The 20,043-nt window shown below is 38.9% G+C and overlaps 1 protein-coding gene and 1 non-coding gene across 5 annotated transcripts; one reads left to right on the forward strand and one right to left on the reverse strand.

The window, feature by feature from the left end:
• The first annotated feature begins 3,133 nt into the window (after positions 1–3,133).
• LOC118482870 lies at positions 3,134–3,240 on the forward strand. The gene has a single exon (XR_004869092.1). It is a non-coding gene; the product is annotated as a small nucleolar RNA R71 (small nucleolar RNA).
• Positions 3,241–12,959: 9,719 nt separating this feature from the next.
• LOC118492097 (protein PNS1-like) lies at positions 12,960–19,429 on the reverse strand. 4 transcript variants are annotated; one of them, XR_004892522.1, is made up of 6 exons: positions 19,271–19,429; positions 18,820–19,194; positions 17,223–18,137; positions 16,341–16,574; positions 14,128–14,343; positions 12,960–13,268 (listed from the first exon to the last, which is right to left on the reverse strand). XR_004892522.1 is itself a non-coding variant. In XM_035989882.1 (5 exons), the coding sequence occupies exons 1-5, from the start codon at positions 19,286–19,288 to the stop codon at positions 14,230–14,232; spliced, it is 1,656 nt and encodes a 551-aa protein (XP_035845775.1). In that variant the 5' UTR covers positions 19,289–19,429; the 3' UTR covers positions 12,960–14,229. The 4 variants fall into 4 exon arrangements, 2 of the variants coding, with proteins under 2 accessions (XP_035845775.1, XP_035845773.1); XR_004892521.1 differs by lacking the exon at positions 12,960–13,268 and adding an exon at positions 14,490–15,744 and having other exon boundaries at positions 13,362–14,343; XM_035989882.1 differs by having other exon boundaries at positions 12,960–14,343.
• Positions 19,430–20,043: the final 614 nt, after the last annotated feature.

The following is a 20,043-nucleotide window of genomic DNA, read 5'->3' on the forward strand; positions in this document are numbered from 1 at the left end:
CTTGCCAAGCAATCAATCCTCCTCTTTTTTAACTATAGACCTTTGTAAATATCAAGAGGTTTTTGGATGAAGGGTTAGGCTTGGGCTAAAGGTGGGTGGTTGGGTTAGTGGTTAGTAAAGGGGCGAAAAGTGTAAAAAGCGTCGGTTTTCATAAGACTTGATATTTTTCAAAACTTTTTTTTTATTTTTTTTATTTTGATGAAGCATTTCAAACAAAGTTATTTTTGATAAACTTGTTTGTTTATTTCTTTGGCTTCATTCTCATTCATTTTTTTTATTTTTTTTTATTTTATTTTTTTATTTTTTTTTTCAAGTCATAAGAGAAACCGAGCTTTGTTACTAAAATAAAGGGTTTAAAAGGAAAAGGGTTTAGGTGGGTGAAAGGGTATTTGAATTGGGTTAAGAAACGAAAAGGTTTAGGCTCAAAGGGGTTAACTAGGGGGATTTTGGGTAGGTGGTAAAAAAAAGAAAATTAATGGTGTAGAAATAAAATGGGTTAGTCCTAATGCCTCCATCATTTACTTACTCAGGTTTAAGTTGGTAAGGACCGGGAATGTATTGTCGTGGCAAGTTCTAGAGTTGTAAGAACCAAGCGGCTATTCACACAAGAAACGAAAAATGAGCATTTAGTTTAAAGATATGTATTTGTATGCTCAATAAAGGCTCAAAACTTGCTTTTGTGGGAATGGGTTTTTATGTGATCAAGTATATAGAATCAAATTTTAACTAAGTTTGTCATGCCGTTTCATAATTTTCTTATGTTGGTTCTTTTTATCACGACGCTATCGGTTGTAAATTTATAAAAATATAACCTTTTTAGAATTTTGAAATTCCCAACTTAAACTTAGACAAGTAAAAAAAATAAAAATTTTTTGAAAAAATTTGGGGTGATTAGCGGTTCCAATAAAGTTTTGTGTAAGGCTTGTTAATTAGGACTTGCAAGATCCAAAGTTTTAGCATCCCCCCCCCACACTTAAATTACACATTGTCCTCAATGTGTCCCAAAAATAAGTTTTTAGGTTGATTGAATGTGTAAAAAGGTGTGAAAAAGCAAAATTTCATGTTACTGGTACTTTGGACACGGCGCCGTGGTGTCCGGGCACGGCCCCGTGTTCAAGTGCCAGTAACAAAAGTTCGTAAAAAGAAACAGAAGCCTGGACACGGGGCCGTGTTCAGTGAGTACGGCCCGTGTCCAGTTATCTGAACTGGGCATTTTCTGCAGATTGTGCAGCATGGGGCCGTGTCGGGCGGACACCGTGCTGAACTTGCTGTAACGAAGAAAATTTGTCGGATGGCTCTGTTTTCGTGCATGGGGTGCTGGTGCAAGTTTCCCTTGTTATCCTTTACCATCTCGAGTGTGTTTTATTCCTGAAAATTAAATTTAAACTAGAAAACATAAAACTTAATCTAAACTAAGGATAGTTCCGCGGCATGCCTCCGTGGTGCGCCACGTTTATAAGGGTCCTTGGCTAGACCCAAAGCCTGGTCATTTGTTACCCAAGTGGGATGTTTTGCATCCCATGCACCGTCGGAGAGCATCATCCAAGCTTGAGTCGATGACCTTCATGTAGTTGACCGGATCTTCGTCTTCTACTCTATAACCAACCCCAAACTTTACTTCCTCTTCCCCAAACTTCAATGTTAGTGTTCCGTCATTCATGTCTACCACTGCTTGTGCTGTGGCTAGAAATGGCCTCCCAAGGATGAGAGGGACTTCAGCATCTTTTTCCATGTCTAGTATGACAAAGTCGGCCGGGAATACGAAATTTTCGACCTTGACCAATAGATTTTCAGCGACACCTTGTGGATATTTGACGGATCGGTCGGCAAGTTGTATGCTCATCTTTGTAGGGCTCGTTTTTCCTAGGCCGAGTCGTTTGAACATTGAAGCGGGCATGAGGTTTATGCTAGCCCCAAGATCGTCTAGTGCATTGCGAATGGGGGACTCCCCAATTGAGCAAGGAAATGTGAAGCTTCCAGGATCAATCTTCTTTTGCGGGAGTTTGTTGAGTAGTAAGGCGGAGCATTCTTCGCCTAAGTTAACTAATTGCAATGATTCAATTTTCCTTTTATGAGTGAGGAAGTCTCTCATACATTTTGAATATTTAGGCATTTGAGTTAGGACTTCGATAAATGGAACATTACCATGCAATTGTTTTAATAAATCTTTAAACTTTGCGAATTGCTCATCGGTCTTTTGACGAATTAATCGACCAGTGTATGGAACCGGAGGAGCCTTGGTAGGCTCTTGAATTGGTGGAGAAGCCTTCTCTTGTTGGGGTGGGGTTGTGCTTCTCTCAGTTGGCGGTGGTGGAGCCTCTTCGGAACCCACGGTACGGTTTCTCAATGTTATGAGGTGGACTTGTGCTTTTGGGTTGGTTTCGGTATTACTTGGTAACGCGCCTTGTGGTCTCTCGGAGAAATTTTGAGCTAGTTGATTTAATTGTTTTTCAATGTTTTGTATACTAGCTTGTTGATTTCTAAAATTCGATTCCAACTGTTGAAATCGATCCGAGTTTTTCTTTTCGGTGTCGGAGATGAGGCGAGATACAGTATCTTCAAGCCTTTCTCGTCCACCTTGTTGTTGAGAGAAATTTTGTGGCTCGTTTCTTGGTTGTTGAAAGTTTGTTAGTTGGTTTAAGTTTTGTTGGTTACTACTATTACCGGGTTCTCTCCAGCCAAGGTTAGGGTGATTACGCCATCCTTGGTTGTAGTTACCCGTTGGAGGACCCGACAGCCTAGGTCTATTATCAATGTAGTTTACCGACTCTGTTTGATCATCTAACTCTTTCATACAACTCCAATTTTCGTGTGACCCACCACACCCTTCACAAGCCATAACCGAGGCGGTTTTTGTCATTTCTAGTTTTTTGATTTTTGAAGAAAGGGCCTCGATTTGGGCTTGTAAAGAAGTGCTGTCATCAGCCTTATGTGCGTCCGGGGCAATAGATTTATTGCCTCGGGGGGGGGGGGGGTATGCCACTGAAAATTGGTTTGAGCAATTTCCTCAATTTGATTATATATTTCATTTGGGCGGCGATTACCTAAAAGTCCCCTGGAGCTAGAGTCAAGTGTCTGTCTTGTGTGTGGTAACAACCCATTGTAGAACGTGGATACTTGTTGCCATACCGCAAGACCGTGATGAGGACACTTTCTTAGTAGCTCCTTGAACCTTTCCTAAGTTTCATATAAGGATTCCCCATCCTCTTGTGAATATGTATTAATTTCAGTCATTAATTTAGCCATTTTAGCAGGAGGGAAATACTTATATAGAAACTTTTGGGCCAGTTCATCCCAGGTGTTTACTGAGCCAACTGGGAGGGCGTTGAGCCAAGCCTTAGCTCGGTCTTTTAGTGAAAATGGAAACATTCGAAGGCGGATGGCGTCGTTGGATGCTCCATTGATCCGAAAGGTATCACATATTTCTAAGAAATTAGTAATATGTAGATGGGGATCCTCGTTCGCAAGCCCATGGAAGGTTGCGGAGTTCTGAAGCATTTGTATCAAATGTGGCCGAAGTTCGAAGTTGTTGGCTTCGACATTCGGCGCATTGATAGCGGCGCCTAGATTACCTACGGTGGGACGTAGGTAATCCATGAGAGTACGTTGGTCCGCCATTGGAAGTGGGTCCCCCGAAACTTTCTCTTGATTTTTAGCTTTGAGTCGTTTGCGTAGAAAGCGTTCGGGTTCGTCTAGGGGTTCTTTTATGTCTCTACTGAAACTGGAGCTCATACACTATGTGGAGAATGCGAATGTGGCGCCGGAGTTCCAAGTCCTGCAATAAAAACAGAAAGGAATGTTGGTCAGAAGATTCACCACGGCCCCGTGTTCAGGTGAACACGGCCTGTGGTCGGAGGTACAATGATTGTTTCCCGGACCCCTATTACTGGGGAGTTGGACACGGCCCCGTGTTGCACCGACACGGCCCCGTGCTCAGCTCTCTGTAACTCGGAAAATAAAAACTGCCAGTGACAATGCTGAACACGGCCCGTGTCCGACCAGACACGACCCGTGCTGAGCTCTGCAGGAACTGAAAAATTACGAAAATCCTAAAAAATAAAAGAAAAATTTAGAAAAACGATTAGGCCGTTGATTCCTAACTTTCTTAAAATCCTTGTTTCCCCGGCAGTAGCGCCAAAAACTTGATGTGTGCAAGGTGTTATATATATTAGGTGTATATTTTAAGCCCTTTTTACACTTTTTAGCCAAGTTTTAAATTTATAAAACACGATATTTACTAACACTAAACACACATATGGGCAAGTGCACCCATCGTGGACGTAGTATAGTGTTGGTAAGATACCGAGGTTGTCCAAGGACACAAGAGCTTTTAGTACCGGTTTATCCTCAACGTCTAATCAAATCAAAAGTTAGAAAAAAGGTTTTTAAACTAAAAAAAAAAACTAACTAAAATGCTGAAAAATAAAATAAAAATAAAAACAGATAGACAAGATGAATCACTTGGATCCGACTCGTGTGTAGTGTAACCTTTGATTATTTCCACACTTTTGCACATTTTAAGAGATTATCTTAGTTATTGTAGTAGGCCCCTCTTTTGAAGGTGACGTTACCCTCAACCCAGTAGTTTGAGTCAGCAAGGATACAATCCTAAAGGGTCGGATTATTGAAACATAATTAATTAAGTTATTAATGCATAATGTGGTAGGCCCCTCTTTTGAAGGTGACGTTACCCTCGGCTAAGTAGTCTGAGTCAGCAGGGATACAGTCCTAAGTAGCCGGGTTAAAGTTTTAATAGTAGTTTAACTTATGAGGGTATTGAAAGAGGTCCTACTAAATCTGACCCAGGTCCTTTGCAGGATCTATACACTAAACAATGGCAAAACTCTTACCAAACCGTTCCCTTAACCCCCGACCAGGTAGCCAACATATCTCCATATAGACCGTGGAGATATGAATGGTGAAAATCTTTTATTTTATATAGACAGTAAAATAATGCCAAGACACCACGGACAAACGATAAGGAAGAATCACCTTCAACATAAGAAACTAGTTATTAAAGTCATTAATACATAACCAAATAGAAAGTGCAAAAAGATTAAAAATAAAAAGTATTACACTAAACACTTGTCTTCACCAAGTGATGTAAGAGACTTAGGCAAACATGGCCTTTGATTGTCAAGAACTCTTACAATCAATCTTGGATCCCGAGATGACTCACACACTCTATGATGGACAATGGATGATGGTGGTGGATGATGGTGTTGTGTTGGTGGTGGGTGGTGGGTGAAGCGTGAGAGAGGTAGGGTGCCAAGGGATGAGTTGCAAGTGATCCAAGCACCCCTATTTATAGGCTGAACAGAAGCTCGGGCACGGCCCCGTGTCCATCCTTCTCTCGTTCTTCATTAATTGCAGTTTGTCTGCATTAGTTGACCACGCCCCCGTGTCCGCTGAGCACGACCCCGTGTGCAGAAGCATATCTGTACTATCAAGATTTTCCTGGATTCTGCGAATCTTATAGTTGACCACGGTCCCATGTTCGCTGAGCACGACCCCGTGGTGGGCGATAGAAGCTTCTACAACTTTGTCTTTTCTGCTGACACTTGGGCACGCCCCCGTGCTCACTGAGCACCGGGCGTGTTCAGCCTTCTGTTCTCTTGTTTTGCTTGGGAAGATGCTGTCAGGGGTCGGGCATGCCACATTTGTTCCTTTTCTTGTATTTGTGTTAGATTTAGCTGCCTTTTTGCTTCTTTTGTTTATTTGAGCTCATTTAATCATGAAAATACAAAAAGAAGACAAAAACAAACCTTTTCCAACATTAGTACTAAAAAAGGGTTAGTTTTATGCCACAATTGATGTAATTTATATGTTACATTTTGTGCACATCATTGACACACAAAAAAATGACCAAAACTGGACGAAAGGTAGATAGTAATGCTGCAACATAACAACTATCAACATTAAAGCCACAGAATGATCCGATAAGCTAGATGTTCACAAGATACTTGATGCATCTAGTAGAAGTTGTTCAAAAGGGACTCATCAAGATAGTTACAAAGTTAATACATACAAAAGCATGAACATCATAAACATATAAGATTCACTGATCAAACTGTGCAAAATAGCATGACATCTTCAACAACTAAGCATCCTTCCCCTGCAGCCTTCCCCTGCATACCCTTTTTGAACCAGTTGATTACTCAAATGGTTGGCTTGATTGTGTGGGATTCTGTGATGCTTGACTTGATCTAACCTTTGACTTTGACTTAGCCATTTTCCTTTTAGAACCAACAGCAACTTTCACCTTAACAACTTTCCCCTTTGGCCTACCCCTTGATTGTTTAGGCCCACCTCAGAATGCTTTGTAGTTATCCTTGTCATCATTGAAACCCTTATATCCTCTAACATATGGATAATGTGCTTTGCCCTAGATTGAACTATGGTACCATTAAAGGTCTCAGCCATGTTGTTGACTATAACACAACACTTGCTATCATTTTGAAGATAACACCTCACAAAGCCTTTAGGATTTTGCTTCATAAATGCATCAATTGCTTCAAGATCCAGGTTGTTCATTTCCTTTATAGCTTCAAGAAAGTCAGCCTCATTATAAGATCTACATGCTTGCCAATAAACCTCCTTCAACTTATCACCTTTGAAATTCTTGTGCAAGTTAGCAAAAATATGTCTTGCGCGGTTTCTGTGCTCAGCATTACCCCACACCAAAGCAACTGCATTCAGTATTCCCTGTTATGACAAACAAGACCAACCAATTATGCAATTATAGTAATAATGGATTCTAATAATTGTAGTAAAGTATAACTGCTAGACATACCTTCTGTTGGTCAGAAACAGAGGTCCAATCCTTTCCACCATCATGCACATCTAGACATTTCCTTAGTTCCTCCATAAATCATTCCCAGCTATCATTGTTTTCACCCTCAACTACAGCCCAGGCTAGAGGATACATTTGGTCATTTGCATCTCTTCCTATAGCAGCCAACAACATACCCCCTAGAAAAGTTTTAAGGAAACAATCGTCCAGGCATAACAACTACCTACAACCTGCCAAGAACCCCCTTTTTCAATGCATCAAAACACACAAATATCCTAAAAAATGTCTCCAAGTCTAAGTCTGGATCCTGGTTAAGAAAGCCTGGTGGGGCAGTTAACATTTCAAAGGTTGAAGTAGGGTTTGCTACCCTTAAGGCTTCCAAGTATGACCCAAGCTTGCTGTAATGCTCCCTCATTGAACCATGAAGCTTATTATGTGGAGAAGTTTTAGCCTTATATGCCAACCATTTACCAATCAACACCTTGTACTTCTCTTTAACTGCCAATTGGATCTGTTTAGCTGACCACTGAGGATTGGACTTGAAAATTTGCAGGATCTCATTTGCTATAAAGTGAGCAGTCAATTGCCTGTTTTTTAACATATTCCTTTGGCAGTTATGTTTATCCTTTACCCTTTTAACCATGTAACAATCCTTGCCCTCATGAAATGAACAAAATAGTTTGAATAGGCACCCAGTCACACAACTGACACCTAATCTACCACCTCTCTTCTTGTTACTAATAGAAATGTACAAGTTTCTACCATTTGACATAGCATACCTTCTCACAACATCTTTGAAGGCATCCCTAGTAGGGAACCTTATCCCAACTACCCATTTAAAAGTACTCCAATTTGTCTATGCTTCTTACCTCTTATGTCATCTTCTTCACTTTCTCCTGGTGTTGGAAGATCAGCATCGGAATCTTCATAACAGCTGTATGTTTCTACATGAGAACACTCTGCATCATTCAACTTACCTGCTACATCATCATTTTGTTTTAAACATTCAGCAACCAGCTTCTGTTTGGACATGACTTCTTCTTTATTCGCCTTTTTTATTGCAGCAACTGACCCTAACCACTCTTCATCATCTTTATCAGTCCCATCATCAGCCAAATCCGGTTCATAGTTCACATCATCAGAATTAGAATCTTCTGACCTTCCCTTTTCATCCAAACTTTCCTCAGCTGTTACACCATATGTTGAAGCAGGTGGTTCTGTTTCAATTGGTTCAAGTGTTACAGGAGGTTCAGCAAACCTAACACTCTTGCTTGGTGATGCAATTGGAGATGCAACTGGAGATGTAAGTCTGCTTGCAGTAGACTTCCTATAACCACTTATAGGTTTACTAGGGCTCATGCTTAACCTAGAAGATCTGGGCTGTGAACTGGGCTTTATAATGGGCTGGTTATTGGGTTGGGCTTCAGAATTAGTGGGCTGGCTACTAGACTGTGCCTGATGATTTGTTATTGGCCCTATTTGAACATAAACATTAACCATTTCATCATCCGTTACAAACAATGCCATGTCCATGACATCTTTGTCACTAACTAACCTGCTCAATCTACCATACTCCATTGCATAAAGATGAAAATCCTTGGAATCGTATGAACCATACTCCATTGCATAGTCTACTAGCTCAAAAAACGACAACTTGTCGACATCTAAGCTTAAAAGTGTGGATTTACCACCAACATACCTCATATTCGGAGTTGCAACTTCGAGTGTCCCACCAGTCCATACGTTGATCTTGATGATTTCTGCCATTGATAATGATCGCTTCTTCGTTTGTTTGATCGATAGTGAGAGAGATTAGGGTTTGTTCTTCGTAACGAGAGAGGATGAAATTAGGGCTTGAATTTTATGTGGTCTAAATGATAGTGAGAGTAGTGAAGCGTTTTAAGCATTGATTGTAGTGGGGGTAGATATTATTTAGATAGTTTTAATTAATTGTAAATGCCACATTATTAATTCCAGGCCCACATAATCAATCAACTTGCCATGTAATCATCTCAGTTAAAATTTTTTGACACGTCATCATGCCACGTCGTCAACGTTATAAGACTATCTCCAATGCTAAGGGTGCCCTTAGGCGCCCTTAGTTGCCTAGTCAGCTGCCACATCATATCCTTACAAATCCTTAAAAATCATAATTTTATCTCCAACTATACAAATATCCTTAAATATCCTTACATTTCCACATCATTACCTATTTTTTATTTAAAATTAATTATCTAAATTATTAAAATGTAAATGTATTATAATTAAATGATTATACAATCAATATACGTAAATAAATAATATTTAAAATAAAAAGTAAACAATATTTAAGAAAACATATATATATATATATATCTTTTATAGATATATCTTTACATATCCTTACATTTTCCACATCATCACCCATTTTTTCTTTAAGTTTACTTACTTAAATTATTGAAATGGATTTAAATAATTAAATGATTAGATAATTAATATAATTAATATCAAAAATAAAAAGTAAATAAATACATGAATTAATGGTCATTGAATATGAAACTCGTTCAAAAAAAATTCTCTTGTTTTAGAAGTTTAAGTTTTAAAGGTTGGTAAACTCTTAATGCTAAATAAATGTATGCCTTTATATGAGAAGTTAGTAAAATAATTTAATTCTTCTTGAATAAATGTTGGAAAGAAAAAGTATAAAATAAAGAAATTAGCACATTAACCAAGGATTTATTCCAAGTCATCTTGGATGGGATTATGGATCTCCCATTGGAGATAGTCTAACGGTGTTAGCAAAGGTCCAATGTTTTACAAAATGTCAAAAGGTGGGACCGCCAATGGTTATTTTTGAAGTTGAGTCCGTTACCGGCCAACTAGTGAAAGTTGGGATTATTAAATTCCATTATTCCTATGTTTTTTAGGGCTTACATACCATGCTTTTTATGAAAATGATGTTTACATTTGATGGTTCATATATGTTTTAGATGTTAAAGTATTTAATATAACACTTAATATGGGTGAACCATAATTATGTATATGCCACTATGTTTTATAATAACCTTTTATTCTGGTTACAACGGATAGACGATTGGTTGTACTTTGTGGGATAAATTTTCACAACAGTTTTCCACATTTCTTCAAGATTATTCAAGTGATGGAGTTGTCATAGTTCTCATTCACTTTGCCAAAGTGAAGATTTGGAAAGGTACTTTATACATATCAAATGATTTTCTATAAAAGTAGAGCATTTTTCAAAGATTTTGACAATTATAATTCTTTCCATAGTTTTCATAATCTATTAGGCTTTTGATAGATGTCTTCATTTTACCTTTGGAGGCATCCCAAATATTCAAAATGCATTTTTGATAGATGTCTTCATTTTACCTTTGTAGGCATTCCTAATGATCCTTTGCTAACTGGGTTATAACCCAGTTAGTTTTTTGCTGACGTGTTTGATGACGTGGACACAACTTTATTATTTGTTAACTTGGATGCTTATGTGGCACCATCACCACCTCCACTTCATCCTCCTCCTCCTCCACTGCCACCACCATCATCTACCACCATCACCCACCACCATCACCTCCGACCACCTCCACCTCCACCCACCACCATCACCACATCCACTTCCTCCACCACCACTGCTATCTCCACCAACACCGTCGTCATCTCCACCCACCACCACTGCCATTTCCGCCATCACCTACCATCGCCAGCTCATATTCATCCCCACCTTCGTCACCCGACCGACAACCACCCCCGTATCGGCGGTTCTCAAACTTGACCTAACCGTCACCGATGAAGGACCCAGAACCGTGGGAATAGGGTTAACTTCATTGTTGTTGTTAGAGCAGAGGTCGATATGGTGGAGCGGATATCGATGTGGTGGAGCGGAAATAGGGTTAATTCCATTGTTGTTGTTGCAGAGGTTCTGATTTCATTGGAGATTAATGGATTGTGGGAATGGATGGTCGGTGGTGGTCAGAGGGGATTGAAGATGGTGGTTGTGTGGTGGGAGCTGGGTGGTCGGAGGGGGTTGAAGATGGTGGTTGTGTGGTGTAACAGCCGTCTCATTTATATAAGATTTTAATATAAAATACACATTTTTAAAACCAAAATACTTCATTTCATAATTTAGACCAAACAGAAGTTTGGTTAGTGACAGCATTCTAGTTAACTACTAACTAATTTAAACACCCAAAAACGAATAGTTAAGTGTCTACAACATATACATTGCCTATAACAAGGTTAATTAAACGCGGAAGCTTCAAAAGGTTGTGTTCGGTTCTTGAAAACATGCTTGATCGCCATCCGGATTGAGTCCAACATCACCTAGTTTCAAAACCACTTTAAATGTTAGTTTTGACAATGTTAAAATACATATAAACAAGTTCCAATGTCAAACAATTAAAAAAATAAAAATTTTCGAAAATGTAGGCTGTCGCGCCACGCGACAGATTCACTTGGATCTTTCGCGCCCTGCGAGCGCTCTCGCGTGTCGCGCAGGGCTTGATGTCTCGTGGCGCGTGCCGCGGGGGAACTCGTTTTCCAGCAGGTGCAGGTTTGAGACCTGCATTTCATGCCCAACACCAATTTTCACAATACAAACTTCAAACTTGCATAACTTTCTATCTAGGAATCCGTTTTAGGTGATTCTTTTTCCTACGCGTCTGTAATTAAATTACCAACACATCAATCATGATTATTATATAAAAATTCGAATTTACGGACTGAAAGTCTATAAATCCCTTTTCTATTTATTCGACCCGCATAGTATTTGCACTATTTGTACTACTACTATTATTATAACCTTAAGGCGTATTTACCCAACGTGTGGGGTTTACGATCACCGGCGTTTCATTACCAAATCTATGGTTTCACGCTCTTGTGATCCATTATCGCTAAATGCTATTCAAAACACATTATCACTTTCAATTAAACATCTAATCGACCCGTTTGGCTCATTTATGGAATCCTCCATTTTCGATGACTACCAAACGTTTTCTAATCTAATTTTGATTCATTCAATTAAGTAGTGATCATCGTCACTTCAACTAGTACAAATCCTTATTCTACAACACGACTTTGAGTGACTAAAATATCAAATTTACATAATATAACGAAACAAGTTACATACCTTCAAAGCACACCCTTCAAACGCGCGTCACCACCGGCTTGTCCATTTAACGTTTCGGTTTCCTTTCCTATAGAGTTCAACCGCAAACCGTTTAGAACTCTTTTCTTAACATATAACGCATTAGTTCGCCATAATTTACAAATATGCGTTTTTGTTCAAATTTCCAGTTTTTAAGCCTTCTTTTAGGCATTTTTACAAACACCTTAAGGGCATAATTTCACACAATTCATAATCAAGTTCATAACTTGTCATTTAGCCAAGATTAACATCAATTAGGCAAATTCACATCAATTTTAACATCAACAAACCTGAAATTGCTTCATAGAATTCAAAACACACTAGAATGGTAACTACAATCCTAGTGTTTATCATGCTTTTACAAAACCCACTAACCACCAACATTGGTGATCATGGAATTAACAAGTAATGAGCATAATTTCAATAATCTAATGACTAGGGTTTCCTAGACATTATTTCATTCCAAATTCACCCATACAACAATCATGCAACACAAATTTCGAATTTCAAGCATTCATTCAGAATTTTAGATGGAATCATTCGATGAAATTTCACATACCTTATTATCCCTTCACTGAGGAGATCACTAATCTATGCTCTGATTTCGTTTTGGAACTGATTTGATCCTTCAATTTGGCAAATTTTGCAAGAACTAGGGTTTGGAGGTGAGCTCTTGGTCGGCCCCTGTGTTTGATCGACTAGACACACACACCAGTGTGTGTTTGGTGTTTAAAATTTTGTTTTTAATATAACTAGTTTCAGTTTTAACACCTTTGGTCCCTCAACTATTATCAGGCTTTTATTTTAAGTGTTTTAACCCACTCACATGTCATTACAAGACTTCTATCTAACTAGGTTATTTTTATTCCTAGTTAGTTCATTTTATTTATTATCGACATCAAATTTATAATAAAAGGTTTATATTTTTAGGGGTATTACATGCGGTGGGAGTTGTGTGGTTTTGGTGGTAGTGAGGTAGTGGAGTGGTGGTGGTGAAGATGGTGAGTGTCTTTGTATGTATATATATAATTAAAAATATATTTTTTTCATATCAATATCCACATCATCATCCACATAATGAATCAGCTTATTTTTTTACACATCAGCGTCCACGTCATCAAAAACTAACCCAGTTAGCAATGGATCATTGGGGGCCAAAATCTTACAAATTGGAATTGTTACAGGGAATTTTTCAAGTTGGGATTATTATAGGCCAACTGATGAAACTTTGGATTATTAAAAGGGATAATCACCAAAATAGTCATTGAATGGTCAACTTTTCAAAAATGGCCAACTGAAACGGCTCCACGAGCCTTTTCACGAGTTCCGACACGACTTAGGTGGTGTTTGTTTTTTGGAAGAAGAGCTTCCTGGCCTCTTCTGTCTGCACCGTGCAGACGCGGGAAGAGGTTTAGGTGCTGTAGAGTGTTTTTTTTTTTTTTCGAGAAGTGCTTTTTACCTCTCCCCAACCTCTTCTTGGGGAAGAGATGAGACCTTAGCTTCTCCAAGAAGAGGTTTACCTCTTCTTGGCACCACCTCCACCTCCACCCCTGCTCCGCCACCACCACCACCCCTGCTCCGCCACCACCACCACCCCTGCTCCGCCACCACCACCTCCACCTCTGCAAACCCTAATCGACCTCTGCAAACCCTAATCGACCACCACCTCCACCTCTGCAAACCCTAATCGACCTCTGCAAACCCTAATCGACCTCCACCTCCGAAACAAACCCCCCAAATCGATCAGAAACAAAACCCCCAAATCGACCTCCACCTCCGAAACCCTAAATCGATGGCGGTGATGATGATGGCGGTGGTGAAGTGGTGGTGATGATGGCGGTGGTGATGATGACGGTGGTGAAGATGACGGTGGTGAAGATGACGGTGGTGAAGATGACGGTGGTGAAGTGGTGGCGGTGGTGAAGATGGTGGCGGTGGTGAAGATGGCGGTGGTGATGATGACGGTGGTGAAGTGGTGGCGGTGGTGAAGATGGCGGTGGTGAAGATGGCGGTGGTAGAGAGAGAGTAGAGAGAGATCTGTGTGTGTTTGTGTGTGAAGAGGTTTTATATAAAAAAAAAACAAACACTCTTCTCCTTGCAGACTGAAGACATTTGGTCCACCTCTTCTCCTGCAGATGCCTGCAGATGTGGCCTGCAGCAGAAGAGGTTTTCCAGCAGAAAAAACAAACAGCACCTTAAAAGATCTTCCTCAACAATCACTCATCTTTTGACATGTGGCGACACCTTTATCTCTCCTCATTTTTTTCATAAATGCAGAGTACATCGGATAGACCTATCATCTCTCTTCTCTTCTTCTCTCTCCTCTCTCTCTCTCTCTCCTATTTGAAGAGACTTCTTCTCTCTCCTCTTCAAAACTGATATCCGAATCTCTGAACCAAATCCTGGAAAACTGTATAAAACTGTAATAAGTGATTGAGTAATCAAATGAAAAACAATATATACTACCAGATTAGTATAAAGGTTGGAACAAAAACAAGAATGCATATTTAAATCAAGAAATTCAACCAAATAAATTATACGAATTGTACATCATACATTATTGTTTGTACCCCAAACCCAGTTAACCAGTGATACACAACAGTTGGTTTCTCTTCATAAAATCTTTGCTTTGCTTTGTTTTCTTGATCATTTTCAGTCTCTTTGATTTGTTTTCTTGATCATCATCAGTCTCTTTACTTCACAACAGTTGGTTTTCTTGATTGAATCGGTAAATGAAGAAGAAAGGAATCGATCGTCGAGATGCAAGCCGGAAAAATGAGGACCGGAGGCGGCCTCCATGACGTAATCAATTGTTGTCGTGTGCTCCGGCATCGTTGACGGAAAATCTGAAATCGCTGGAGACAGAGATGATGGGTTGTGTGTGTGGACTCTTCTTTCTTTGTTTTCTAATGATGGGTGTGTTAAAGTTTTCATTTTCTTTGAAAATAGTTTCTAGAGAGAGAAAGTGTATAAGGATAAAAAGGGGAGAGAGAAACGTCTTTGAGAAATTGCATTTATGAAAAAAAAAAAAAAGAGGAGAGATAAAGGTGGTCGACACGTGTCAAAAGATAAGTGGTTATTGAGGAAAGATCTTTTAAGTCGTGGCGAAACTCGTTTCAGTTGTCCATTTTTGAAAAATTAACCATTCAATAGCTATTTTAGTAATTATCCCTTATTAAAATCCAATAACCCTTAATTTATTAACCATATTAACCATGATGGTTGACTCACCATTCTACCAAATCAAGTGGATTAAAAAAAGAAAAGTGGATACGATCTTGATTGATATTTTAATAAATTAAATATTTTATTATAGTACGAACCATCCGGCATGACACGTACATGACGTGTCCAAAACATGCTCTAACCATTATCTTGTTTTTATAATTGCTTGTTATAGTTTTCTTCTATTTAAAAAAAAAATATTTTTTCAAATATATTTCTAACTAACCCCTCAATCTTATCCAACATACAAATATTCCCCTATGGTCCTGCTATATGTACCAACACCCCCCTTAATCTTTCCTCTAACAGAAACTTAACTGATCTTTATTTTCCTCCAACAGAAATTGCTAAAAGAATACACCATTTATAGTTAATTGACTAAAAAAGATCAAAACTTAAAAAGCATATGTTATCTTCTAAAACGTGGAGGAACTCGAGGCGTTGGGACCACCACATCTCGGTTAGATTTAATCAGATCGAGCCGTTTTGGGATGGTGTCGTCAAACAACCTATTATCAGGGTTCTCAGCGTAACACACATAGTAACAACTCACACAAGCGTGAGGTAATGCCATCGCGATCCTCGTCTGGAAGGTAAATAGTATAAAGAAAACAGTTAGAAACAACATAGGTGGAACTACAAGGGATCCAACATGCGACGCCCTTGTGATAAAAACCTTCTAATAAGAGTGCGTTTTCTTGTATTTGGACACTTTAAAAAGTAAAAACCCCACTCCCCGCCTTCCAAAAAGAATTCTATCGCGTTGAGATTAGTTGAAACCTTGGTTTTTAAAAAGCGTGAGGCGCTCCAAGACGTTTAGGTCTAAAAAATTGGTGGTGTTACATGTAAAACTAAATAATATTATTCACAACCGAAAGGTGCATCTCTCTTATTTTTACATAATCAGCCTTTTTATCAAGTAAACCATTCATAATTTTATCCTTAATTTTTTGTTATTACACTAAGATGTGCATGAGGTGCCGCATCAAAGGCCGAAAGGTGTTTTCTAGATCACCTCGAGCGCCTCACGCGTTTAGCACATTTTTAAAACCAAGGTTGAAATAAGTGAAAATTTTCTACTATGAGCAAGTTGAAAGGTTATGGTTTCGTCGCTAATAAAACCATTGTGTCTTTAAACATATACCATATATGAGATTTAACCGAGACGGAGGTGGAACTAACCATTAGATACCCGACGATGAAAGCAAGGAGAGAGATGGTGGCGGTGTAGGTTACATGCACGGCGGCAGTCCACGCAGCCACCATAATGACGCATATAGAACCGCTACAAACTCCGGTGAGGAAGCATATCGCGGTAGTGATGTCAGAATCGACGATCAATTCCATTTCTCGTTTCTCAAAGAGTTCCCAAGTGTCTTGTGATGCTTTTACGAACCCTTTTCCGTACGCTGCGATCTGTCGCGAATATATAAAAAACTTCAAATTATATAACCATGTATACCGAAATATCAATCTCACTATGAAAATACAAAAAAAAAAGGTAAAATATTTCCATTTTTAGGTAGAATGCTTTAATGAGAAAACGACTTACAAGTAAATGGTCCTAAAAATGTGACAAGAATGTTGAGGAAAGCATTAAAATCAACTTCATAACTTATGAAACTACCATACATATTTAAAACATTATATTTTTTTAATTTAAAGAAAAGTGTAAATTATGGTTTTCATCTTGATCAAATTCTCCCTTTCACTCATTTTTTTCACTTCAGTCCAACTACAGCCGACGGTTTCTCTGGAAGCAGCCTCTCTATCCCTAGGGATAGAGGCAAGGTCTGTCTACATCCCACCCTCCCCAGACCCTGTAAGTAGCTTGCTATTTGTGGGATTTATTGGGTATGGTTGTTGTTGTTGTTACTTCAGTCCAACTACAGTCTTTTAATTTATCCTCGTAACTTTCTCTAAATCCGACTCATAAAATCCACCTATTGCCCACTTTGTAAGATCCGAACACCCAATAATTTGGTGAGGGTAAACACCTAATGCCAGTAGGCCAAGATGCCATCGGCAAATAAAAATAAATAAACTTTGAAATAAATAGTTTACCTGAACATAAGCCCAGCCATTGCCATATCTGAAAATTGTTTCCATAACTTTAAGACAACAATGTGCACAAGAGAACATGAACTCATCTTCTCCTTCAAGCAAATTCAGACCTCTAGCAACAATCCTCAAAGCTTCGATCGTTGGAACAAACAAAGAACCCAAACAAGCACTCCCAAGGTTCTTCGACAGTGCGCGTTGAAAACAAAACTGCGTATTCGATTGCATTCCACGAAGATAAAACAAAGCGATCACCCGACTAATCGTCAAATTCGCAACATTTCGCATAACCTCAGCTGTCCAAAGCAAGCTCAACACCAACAAGATAATCACCAAAGGGGGAAAATAAAAATTCAAAGCCCCGATCACCGCAAGTATCCAAATCGACATCCAAACGAACCCAATCCCAAGCATCCAATACGTTGGCCGGTTTATATCATGGAATTTCGATACGGGCTCAAGCGCTTTCAAGAAAACCCTACTGCAAAACTTGGTTCTTTGGGTCACCCAACACGCGTACAACCCGTTACCGATAGCGAAGAGTATGAACACGACACCGACTCCATCGGTGCTCGGGCGTTGGATGCAGATTAGGAGGATGCCTGCTGACAATGTCATGAGGAAGGAGCTCCATAGGATGAATTGCACCATGAAATGAGGCCAAACCCTAACTGCTTTTTGCCATGAGAATGCTAATGTGATGCTTAATAGTGATGCTGCTTCAACTTGTGGGAGAAAGTACTGAATTACCCTTCTTTCTTTTCTTCTTGCACTGCCTCCTTGTACTAGTCCTTGAACCCCTTTGAACACTAAGAAGAAGACCAGACAGACTGCAACTAAGAAATGCAGGGTGAACAAGAAAAGGGATATCTTGTTGGTGTATCTTCTTGAGTTGAGTGTGGTCATAGATGGCTGAAACTGAAGTAATAAATAAACAAGATTTGAGTTAGATTAAATTAATTGATGTAATTAACAAAACCCATAATTAAAAACCTGAAATTTGATTGAAAATTGGAGAAAAGATTGAATCTTTGTAGGACATTCTTAAATTGAGTGTGGTTAAAGATTGTTGATAATCAAGTAATCAATAAAAAGATTTGAATTAGAAGAAAACCCATTAATTTTAATTGAAGTAATTAACAAAACCCATAATTAAAAACCTGAAATTTGATTGAAAAATGGAGAAAAGATTGAGACTTTGTAGGACATTCTTAAATTGAGTGTGGTTAAAGATTGTTGGTAATCAAGTAATCAATAAAAAGAATTGAATTAGAAGAAAACCCATTAGTTTAACTGAAGTAATTAACAAAACCCATAATTAAAAAACAGATATTTGATTGAAAACTGAAGAAAAGATTGAATCTTTGTAGGACATTCTTGAATTGACTGTGGTCAAAGATTGCTAATAACGAAGTAATCTTCAAACAAGATTTAAATTAAATGAAAACCCATTAACTTAAATGATGATTAACAAAACCCAGAAATTAAAAAACTGAAAAAAAGATTAAATTAAACGAAAACCCATTAACTTAAATGATGTAATTAAGAAAACCCAGAATTTAAAAAACTGAAAAAAAGATTAAATTTTTATAGCACATACTTGAGGGGTAGGTGTGGTGTTGAGAGGGGTGGGGATGGGGATGGGGATAGGGGTGGGGATGGCACGGGGGTTGGCGGTGGGTGGTGGTGGGGAGGGGTGGGTGGTGGCGGGTGGTGGTGGTTGTGGTGGTGGTGGGTGGTGGGAGGCGGTGGTGGGGCCACGGTTAAAGGTGGGTGTAGGTGGTACTCTAGTGGCACTATCCATCACAAGTCTTAATGGATTAGTGGCACTTAATCTTTGCATTCTTGACACATGTTGTTGTTGATGATCATGACCCATTTCACCTTTTTCTAAATCTTTATGGGTTTGTTTGATTTCATCCTGTTGTTTGTGGTGATCAACATCAACATGTTCTTCAGTTTCTCTCTCTACAACCTGCAAAAATTAGGTGTGAGAGAATGGTTTTAGAACAAGAAAATGGAGGTGAGGGGATGAGTGAGAGGTAAATTACCGGTTCTGCAACACCCATCTGCGGCGGCGGACCGGTTTCCGGTGGTGGCGGCTGCGGTGGAGTTGGAGGTTGAGAATTTGTTTGTTTGTTTGTATATTTTGAGTGGGATGTTTGTTGTGTTTTGGTCCTGTTGTTTTTTCATAAAAGCTTTTACATCACATCAAAAGGGCGAAGAAAAGTAAATTACAAAGTTGGTCTAGACTATCATCTAACTTGTGTTTTTGGCACAAGATAATTTGTTTTCTCAACTTTTGGCTATAATGTTAAATATGCTAACAAATTGGTCCCTCTTCGTTAACTTCGTTAGAGATATGTCGCGAGCTATTGTAGACGAGTTAAAAATGCATTTAGGAAGTAAGTTCGTAAAGATATAGTTCTTGTAAAAATAAACAAATGTGTGTAAAAATAGTATTACGTATTAATTAATTATCCACGTAAAGTTATTGTTAGGATCACACTAGACTCACTTTTTTTTTTTTTTGAAAAGTAAACTTCATTAAAAAAGCAAAAGCCGACCCAAGCCGGGCCGACTAAAATCCACACACGAAACTTACATGTTTGTTCAGTTCTGATTATACATGAAGGAAAACAATATAAATCATACCTGTCACCGCAGACAGTGCAGAGGAAAATCCAGTGAGAGAAGACGACATGGAGTTCGACATCTTTGTCAAGGTGATCTGGTTCCTCCTTAGGATGCTAACTGATGATAGGGCTAAGAAAACCGAAAAGGGGTATCGGTTTTGGAGAGGAGGCCGAACTTATTGATGTTA

Source organism: Helianthus annuus, chromosome 1 (genome assembly GCF_002127325.2).
Source record: "Helianthus annuus cultivar XRQ/B chromosome 1, HanXRQr2.0-SUNRISE, whole genome shotgun sequence".
NCBI lineage: Eukaryota > Viridiplantae > Streptophyta > Magnoliopsida > Asterales > Asteraceae > Helianthus > Helianthus annuus.